Source organism: Sceloporus occidentalis, unplaced genomic scaffold, assembly GCF_023333645.1.
Source record: "Sceloporus occidentalis isolate IW3139 unplaced genomic scaffold, rSceOcc1.0.p SCAF_36, whole genome shotgun sequence".
Taxonomy (NCBI): Eukaryota; Metazoa; Chordata; class Lepidosauria; order Squamata; family Phrynosomatidae; genus Sceloporus; species Sceloporus occidentalis.
The window spans coordinates 766,249-776,116 of NW_028317016.1; the positions used below are offsets into that span (position 1 = coordinate 766,249).

Sequence of the window (9,868 nt, forward strand, 5' to 3'; positions counted from 1 at the left end):
CCAAGTCATGTGCACGCTTGGACCAAACCTTAGGGTTGAGGAGCCCCACCTGCCACACAGGTGCCTCATCAATGTCCAGAGGTGTCTAGAGAAGCCTTTAAATTAACTGTGAGGAGATAATGAGAGATGAGGAGAAAGGAGAGAGATAGGCAGACATGGGAGAAATAATGAGCATAAGGGATAATGAGAAGCAGAGAGATAATGAGAAGTGGAAGATAGAGAGAAAAGGGAGAGATAAAGTGGGATCAGAGGAGAGATAAAGAAAAATGGAAGAGAGATAAATAAAAAGGCGATATCATGAGAAAGGAGAATCGAATGAAAGAGGGGTCGATAAAAGAGAAAAGGTAGAGGTAGGGAGAAAAAGGAGAGAAATGGAGAAGGAATGATAAAAAGGAAAAGAGAAAGGAGAGAGAGAATGAGAGATAAAGAAAAAAGGCAGGATGACAATGAAAAACAAAGAGAGATAAAAAAAGAAAGGGAAGAAAGAGGAGGAGAAACAATGAGAAGGGGAAACAGAGAGAAGTGGAGAGCAAAAAAAAGGAAGAGCTGGGGGATATATGGAGATAAAGGGAAAGAAGAGGAGCGCAAAAGAGCAGAGGGATAGCTAAGATCATGACAAAGGGGAGGATCAAGAGGCAACCTTAGGCTCTGAGAGGAGATCACTGTGAGTGCAATCTGGGTGTGAGGTAAGTCCTGTGGGTTCAATCTGCATGCATTGGTTTACGTCTTGGAAGGAACAGGAGGTGTACCTGATTTCCAGTGTGCTACAAGGTGGGCTAGTAGGAGAGATTAATTTTGGGAATCCGTTAGAAGTATATTCTGTTTTATTTTATACTGGAAACCAGCTTAGCTGGCCAGTTCTTTGTTAGTCAGGGAAGACTACTGTACAGTAAGCCTCCTAAATAGGAGTAGGTTTTCCTTTTGTGTTTGATTGATTTGGTACAATAAAAGCCTGGAAACATATTGGCTCTCCTGCTGTCCCCACTGCTCTAGAAGTGTCCTAAGAGGTACCTTACTACAGTGTATGTATGTGTGTGTGTATGTATGTATGTATGTATATATAATGTGCAGGAAGGAGAGGGGTTAGTGATAAGGGAAAGGGAGGGGTTAGAAAGTGATAAGGGAAGGAGAGGGGGTAGATATTAGTAAAGAGTGTGAATTAATGTGTGGATGTATTGAGTAAATGAGGGAGAGCATGAGTTGTCTGAATGAGGATGAGTTGTCTGTATGAGGGAGAGCATGAGTTAATATGTGGATGAGTTGTCTGAATGAGGGAAAGCATGAGTTAATATGTGGATGAATTGTCTTAATGAGGGAGAGCATGAGTTATCTGAATGAGGGAGAGCATGAGTTAATGTGGGGATGAGTTGTCTGAATGAGGGAGAGCATGAGTTAATATGTGGATGAATTGTCTGAATGAGGGAGAGCATGAGTTAATGTGTGGATGAATTGTCTGAATGAGGGAGAGCATGAGTTAATGTGTGGATGAATTGTCTGAATGAGGGAGAGCATGAGTTAATGTGTGGATGAATTGTCTGAATGAGGGAGCGCATGAGTTAATGTGTGGATGAGTTGTCTGAATTAAAGTGTGAATTAGGGAGTGACTGTAAAAGTGTTTGTGTATCATAGATGTATAATCGTGGAAGGGCAAAGATGGCACTAGCAGGAGGTTTGAGCCTTGGGGACCAAGATGGCACAGGCAGGGTGTATATTTGACAAAGATGTCACAGGCCGGACTGTTTGGGGACAAAGTTGACTTGTGCTCGGCTATTTGGGGACAAAGATGGCAAATCTTATGTGTGTTATCTGGGTGCAGCAGGGACTAATATTTATATATATATATATCGGCAGCAGGGGCTAATAAATGGGTTTTAGATATTTGGACAGGGGTGCAATTTCAGTGATTGCCATAGGCACTATTTTCAGTAGATGCGCCTCTGCCTGCCACCCCTGGACTCTGGATAACACATATATATAGTGATTGCAGTATATGTGTAACAGTTCAAAATCTAATCTAGTGGACACACGCTGGGCTTGACCAGGCATATTCCCTTGAAGAATGTCATTATGATTTTCTGTTACTTGTGAGAATTCGATTAGATTCAATAATTGAAGAGGAGATTGGAATGAAAATACCAGCGTTTCACATTAATCTCCATAGCAATAAAGCTAAGTCGCTAATACAGAAGCAGCAAGTAAGAGTAAGAGAAACAGAAACGTTTATCATGGCTTTAGAGGCCCCTTCCAGATTGCTCTAGTATTGGTACTACCAGGCTCGTTATATTAAGAGGTGAATGGAGGGAATGTACATACTTGGGAACTTCCTGGCCACCCGGAGTGTAGTGTAAAAACCAAATGAAGAGAGCCTTTACACGTGTGCCGAAGAACAAATTAATTCTCAATAAAGGATTTGTTTTTATGAATTTACCAAATTAAGACGACTGTCTTCTTTTGGTTTGTAATGTCAAATACCTGTTTGGCCAAGCTCCTGGATGCAGCTGTTGGATATCCTGGATGTGGATGTTTGATGCTCCAGTAGATTGTTTCTGGAGGTGCGTAGATCCTCAAACAGACTTTTAAAGCCTAAGCTAAACTAAAGTAGTTGGGGAATAGCTGAGAAGTAAGCAGGACCTGGGCAAGCAGTGAGTGTGACCAAATACCACTCTCTTCCAGGATACTGGGGTTGCCACCTTTCACAGACACTTTTTTAAAGCTTGCACCTGGTCAAATGGTAAGGCATGGTCATATGTGTGGTTTTACTGGGGACATTAAAATGTTTAGGTTATTGGAGGCACAAAAAAGAAAGGGAAGAAAGGAGAGAATGGGCTCGAGCTACAAGAAAGGAGAGAAGAATTAAGAAGGAAAGATGGGGAAGGAAGAGAAATACATGAGAGACAACAGAACCTTGAAACACATGAGAGAAAGGGTAAATAGAGATTTGTGTAAGGATTTCAACAGCTAGCCAAAATTACATGCTATGTCCACATGACATTTTTTTTATTATTATTTTGATTATGTTTTATGCTTCTGCACATTTGAGAAAGGTAGTGCAACGTTTACAGTAAAAAAAAGTCAAATTTCTCAGCAACACCGCAGTAACTACTAGAAAAAATAGGCATAGCACACATACATAGAAAAATAAAAATATATTTATGTGTGTAACAGCTCATTCATCATAGAGATATTTTGCAACAGGAAAAGCTCTTCTAGGGAATAAAAAATCATGGTGGGTCTTGTCCACTTGTTCTCCCTTAGCAGCAGCTGGTGAGATCATTTAGAGCAGCAGGAACAGGGAAAGGTGTTCTCAACAGATAACATAGTTTGTACATTCCATATCTTGCATTTTCGTAGGCTTGGGTGTAGAGTGTGTTTAAATGCCATGAAATCATTACTTGCAGTCCACGTGAGCACAGATGTATTAGAGCAAGGAGAATGTCTACAGCACCAAGATAAAAGCCATTTGTTTATGAATTCATTATTCTTTCAAGCCTGTTACATACGCTGTAATAAAATTGTATTTTAAAGGACATTAGCTCAGTTATAATAATAATGTTATACCTACTTTGCTGAATTTTACACTTTTGTATCTAAATGCAGTCAAGGCACATCAAGAAACTGCAGGGCCCGGTGTGAAACTTGCCCTAGGGCCCCCAAAGTTCACCAAGCAACATGTCCCACAGTGTCACATTTGCACCCAAACAGCTTGTGAGTGCCATATTTGCCCTAAGCAGCTTATCAGTGCCCCATACAGCCTGCCCGTGCAATCTTTGCTCCAGCTTGTCAGTGCCCCCAAACAGCTTATCTGTTCCATCCTTGCCCCCAAACAGCTTCTTTGTGCCATCACTGCCCCTTGCCCCCTTAAACATACATTATGGCACACATACAGTATAACACAATTACACAAATTTACACATACTTATTCTAACACACACTCAAGCCCTCTGATACTACTCATGCTAACACACGCTGCATCACACACATATCTATGCTCACACTTACACATCCACATCCATGCTCACACACTCTTATACTTCTACATTCATGGTAACATAAAGTTATTCATAGACATCCCTTCCCACATTATTATTATTATACTTTATTTATAAAGTGCCAACAGATTCTGCAGCGCTGTACAAGATGACAACAAGTACAATACAGCAATTGACATACAGATACAAGAGCAATGGAGGGCCCTGTTCCCGTGGGAACTTACAATCTAGGTGGATAATACATAAACTTGACATCCATGCTCACATACACTTATACATATACATCCATGCTCACATACAAACATACATACCTCCTGCCTCCCATACCTCCTTACCTTTCCTGCATCTTTCAATTCAGTCAGATTTACCATTGGGTTAATAGGAGCATTAGGCATCTAAAGCTGCCCTTCACACTACCATACCTAGAAGAGTGTATACAATATATAATATATTCTGTGCACAAAGTGTGGAATAGGGGTAAGTCCTTCCCTTTACTACAGGGCATTCAAAGATTCATTTTGCACCTGTTTAATTGCTTGTCCTGATGAAAGTCCACAAGTTGGACTGAAATATCGATATTTTAGCATCTTGCAATAAAAGCTAAGTACTATTGAAGACCGTGAGTGCAGGCTTTATTACTGTTTGATTATATGTCTATTTCTATATATATATATATATTATAAGTTGCAATGTTTGCACTCATATATAGTGATGGATTTTTCTTCAGTCAACCTGAAGAGTGTGGAACCATAAAAAACAGAAAACATACTGTATATTCTCTATATAGTGTAGTGGTTCCATAAACAAGGATAATGTGCTTTAAATGTTGCACTCACATAGGTGTCTTTAGAAGCAAAATCTTCTTTTGTGCTACTGTAATATACTCCACCAAAAATAAAAACCTTATATAGTGTAAAGGTTCAATATAAGAAGGGCTATATAATTAAAGTATTGCACTCGTGTAGATGAAGACAATAAAAGCTCAAACATCATCTTGTCAATCTTCTTCCTTTGTCAAATCAGGAAATTTAAAACCAATGTGTAGAAAATGATTTTCTTTCTTATTGAAGAAAGCAGCAAACTTAAAAAATGGGGCACTTACCGAGAAATTCTAATAAATATCACCAATACTGAAAATAAAAGTATATACAACAGAATAAAATTGACGCTTAAAAATCCAAAAATTCCTTTTGGATTTAACAAATATGTTTATTAAATTGTACACACTGGCGTAAGCAAAAAATAAAGTATTACTGTCAGATCAGCCTACTGCTACTGAACTATACCATAATTCAAATGAAGAATAAAAGCAAAGTGGTATGTATACATATGGAGAAGATCCGTTGTCATATTTATTAACCCCTTAATGACAAAGCCCGTACATGTTCGGGCTCAAAATGCATTGTTTTCAATGGGTTTAGGGACCGCCCATTGTCCTTAAGGGGTTAAGTCTGTAGAGCAAGGCTCCAGCCCTTCCTATATAAGGTAAAGCCTTCCTAAATAAGGTAAAACCTTCATTTATTTATTGATTTATATACAGTATCTCACAAAAGTGAGTACCCCCCTCACATTTTTGTAAATATTTTATTACATCTTTTCATGTGACAGCACTGAAGAAATGACCCTCTGCTACAATGTAAAGTAGTGAGTGTACAGCCTGTATAACAGTGTAAATTTGCTTTTCCCATCAGAATAACTCAACACACAGCCGTTAATGTCTAAACCTTGGCAACAAAAGTGGAACTTTCCACACTCCTAAGTAGAAATGTCCAAATTGGGCCCAATTAGCCATTAGTCATGTGACTCGTTAGTGTTACAAGGTCTCAGGTGTGAATGGGGAGCAGGTGTGGTATCACTCTCACACTCTCTCATACTGGTCACTGGAAGTCCAACATGGCAGCTCATGGCAAAGAACTCTCTGAGGAGCTGAAAAAATAATTGTTGCTCTACATAAAGATGACCTAGGCTATAAGAAGATTGGCAAAACCCTGAAACTGAGCTGCAGCACAGTGGGCAACACCATACAGCGGTTTCACAGGACAGGTTCCACTCAGAACAGGCCTCGCCATGGTTGACCAAAGAAGTTGAGTGCCTGTGCTCAGCGTCATATCCAGAAGTTGTCTTTGGGAAATAGACGTATGAGTGCTGCCAGCATTGCTGCGGAGGTTGAAGGGGTGGGGGGTCAGTCTGTCAGTGCTTAGACCACACGCCACACACTGCATCAAATGATGCAGCACTGTACAAGAGGAAAAGCAGAACATATCAACTACAGCAAAACAAGAGGGAAGCCCTGCTCAAACAAGCTTATGTTTAACAATGTGCTAACTGTATATTAATGCATACCACTAACATTTCAGGTGTCCACATTAGACACCTATGTTGGGGGGTTTGGCAAGGGGAGGGGAAGGCCTGTGTTGAAAGTCAATGGACCAGAGGCATGGCCACTTTCCCACCTTACCCAAAGAGACAACTTGTTGCCCTCAGCTGCACAGCATTGCAAGATGTCCACATGAGAGCTACAATAGCACAAACTTGTTGCAGCCCAGACCTCCATTGGTTTAACAGCCCACCTGACTTAAGGAATGCATAATGTTTGTTTGAAATGATAGCATTTCTATTGTTCAACAGTAGAAAGCACAATAAAAGCTTTGGTAAAAAGTGATAATATGGTAATAGTGTCTTAAAACTTCGGGTTTCGGTAGCATTGAAACTTATGGGAAATCAGTATGTTCATATTGCACTAGCACTTTGGAAATATCCTTTAGCAAATTCAGAACTTCCCCACCTCTCCAAAACTTAAAAACAGGGCAGCACAGTACCATTCCTTAAGGGTAACAGGTTTGGAATTTTGTGTATCCTCAGCTGTTGAGGGCAATCTCCGCACTAACACATGTCTGGTCACACCTTCTCAGCTAAAACCCATGCTTCCTCCCCACCAGTGAGACCTATGGGGACCAGCACTGGAAAGTTCCACGGTTTGCTAGTGAGAGGATGCATAGTTCCATCCGCAACATTGAGGTAGAAGGTGGTTTAGTTGGTTCGGCTCCTAACTGACCAGGCCAATTCAGAAGATAGGTTTGAGCCTGTCCCAAGCCCACACCAGCTTGTTCTGCTTGTTCATTTATTTTGGGGCTTTGCATAATGAAACGGTAACCTTTATCTCATATTCATTGTCAGGTAAAGCATGAAAGTTCTAAAACTACATCACCAAAGGATGGGTTTTTGTGACCTTGCAATACTGTATAAACCTAAATGATCAATATAGGGTGAGCAATTCAAAATACATAGTAATCATTTTAATTATTTTTTTAAGATAAAGCAATACAGGTTTATCCATGAGATCAGAGTATTTTTGTGTATCTTTAGAAGAAAATATCAAAAGGGTAAACTATAAAGACAATTTTTCACATTGCTCATATTTACCAAGGGGGCAGTATTAGTGGAGGACATTGTATAGTGATATTGATGTTGGAATCTGTATTTTGAATTGCTCACCCAATATTAATTATTTGGGTTTATTATTTGTGTTTGAGAAGTAGGTGCAATCTCTGTTTTTATGAGCACTTTTTTCTGCACAGCACTTTTTTCTTCTTTTTCATTATTATGAAACTTAATACTGTATTAGAATGATGTTATTTACAGGTGTCTAAACTATTTTACAATGTTTCAGTTTTGATTTCACACAAGCCGTGGATTCGTTTTTTTTCCTAATAATGCTCTTTTAATTGGCTAATTTGTCTATCAAAACAATACTTTGTTACGTACCACTTTCTTAAAAAACATTCATAACTTCTTAAAGAACATAAGTCTCATTTATTAAGTACAGTCACAAAACAGCAAATAAAAACCATGGCCTCTTGTTACAGTTAGACCTCTGTGGGTGGCTGTCCATTTTCACCAGCATTGCGGAAGCTTCCATGAAACGTTGTAGCGCGGAAAGTATAGGAATGTCCTCGGAGTGATCCCTCAGCTTGGCAGTTCTTCAGCTTGTTCTTACAACCAAAAACCATTAGGAATCCATTCCTGTAGTTTTTATTCATCCAACCGTAAAGCAAAGGATTGGCAAATGTTGAACACATTGCAATCACGTGAAAAATAGTGTAAAGAAGCTTATATTCATGAAAGACCAATGCCCAATCCAGGTCAATTGCCAACTGGAAGACATGGAATGGAAGCCAGCAAACTGCAAACACGACCACCATCATTACCAGCATCTTGGTAGTGTTCCTTCTTCTCTGGTGGTTGTCACTTCTGGGTGTTGGGCTGATGTGATTCTTCAGCTTCAACCAAATTCTGACATAGGCATAACAGATGACAGCAAGGGGCAAAACATACTGAAGAACAAGCATGGATAAACTATAAATAATTGCATCCCTACTGTTGTTTGAGGGCCACTTTTCAGTGCATACTGCAATCTTTAAGTTGATGGATGGCAAGTCCTCATACCTATATTCTCGAAAAACAGCCAATGGAATAGCAAAGATGGCAGCTGCCAACCAAGTAACTGTTATAATTAAAACACTGAAATTCTTAGAGATCCGGCTGTTTAGGTGGAAGACAATACACCAATATCTATCTAAGGCAATGACTATTAAGGTAAGTGTGGAGACATTGACACTCATAGCCTGAGCGTAAGGAAACAAATGGCATAAGACCAATCCAAATTTCCACTCGTCTTGTAGTGTGTAGACTAGAGTAAATGGCAAACAGAGGCTGTCTACCATAAGATCGGCAACTGCTAGATTGGCAATGAAAAGGTTAGTAACAGTCCTCATGTTTTTGTATTTCACGATCATGTAAATAACCAGGGAGTTGCCAATTAGACCAAGAAGTATAATCAAAGAGTAAGCAGCAATGAGGATGACTTGGACTCCAAGTATCTTGGTACTGTCCATCATAAGACTACTGGAGCCAGGATTCTGAATTGGTTGGGTAATACTTTTTGAATGCCATCCTCTTAAGACCAGGTCTTCTGTTATGTTGCTTTGCTTTAAAGTTCCCATCATATACTTAATATTCAGATGTCACTTTTATTACACCTAAGGACAGAAGAAAATACAGTCTAAAAATTGGCATAAAATATAACAGTACATGGAATATATATATATATCTAATTATATAGATCATAATGTCAACTTTCTTATCGCCTAATTATTTTCAAACTTCAAAACTTTTTCAACTAAAGACTAAGGATTAAGTAGCAGACAGGGCTTTGCTGAGGAGGGAGAGTGGAGGCGAGCGGATGCTCATGAAAAAGATATCACTGACAAGCAGTTTGGGGGTAAATATGACACTGATGAACTGTTTACGTGCAAAACCGGCACTGTGGGAAGTGAGTGACATGTTACATGGTGGAGTCGGGGGGCCCAAAGAGGTGGAGTGGTTGCCATAGAAAATAGGTGTGGTTAAAGAGGTGTTATATTTATTAAGGGGAGGGATTAGCAATATTGCCACACCCACCTGGGGCGCCACAATAATTTTTGCACCTAGGCATCAGTGATCCTAGGCTTGGCCCTGGTAACAGGAAATAATCAATTTCGCTAAATTATCAACCACTCATTTATGTTATTAGTATTTGTTTAGAAAACCCCAGTGTGGGTTATTTATAAAAAGCAATGCAAAGTTTTAAAGTATTGTTATCCACATACCCACCAAGAGAATTGTCCAATTTATCAAAAACATACTGTCAGGTCTGCAATTGGTGTCTTCAGAGCTGAACAGCTTGTACAGTGTCCCATCCACAACATTAGCAGTCACTCACACAGATGTTGGAGAAATACGGGGTGTTTTTTAGTGGGGTCAAAATCCATTTGCCTAGTGGCCCCGAAAGGTTAATCAAATCTTACCAGCAATATGTTGTGTTGTTGGAGCATCTTAAT

General features: G+C 39.5%; 1 protein-coding gene across 1 annotated transcript; it reads right to left on the reverse strand.

Annotated features, from left to right (window-relative positions):
* Nucleotides 1-7,855: 7,855 nt before the first annotated feature.
* On the reverse strand, nucleotides 7,856-8,992 carry LOC149297841 (neuropeptide Y receptor type 2-like). Its single transcript, XM_089488060.1, has one exon. The coding sequence runs from the start codon at nucleotides 8,990-8,992 to the stop codon at nucleotides 7,856-7,858; it is 1,137 nt and encodes a 378-aa protein (XP_089344186.1).
* Between the last annotated feature and the right edge of the window lie 876 nt (nucleotides 8,993-9,868).

Bases quoted from the DNA above. Each gene is read 5' to 3' on its own strand.
- LOC149297841 (XM_089488060.1), bottom strand. From the start codon at position 8,992: ATGGGAACTTTAAAGCAAAGCAACATAACAGAAGACCTGGTCTTAAGA.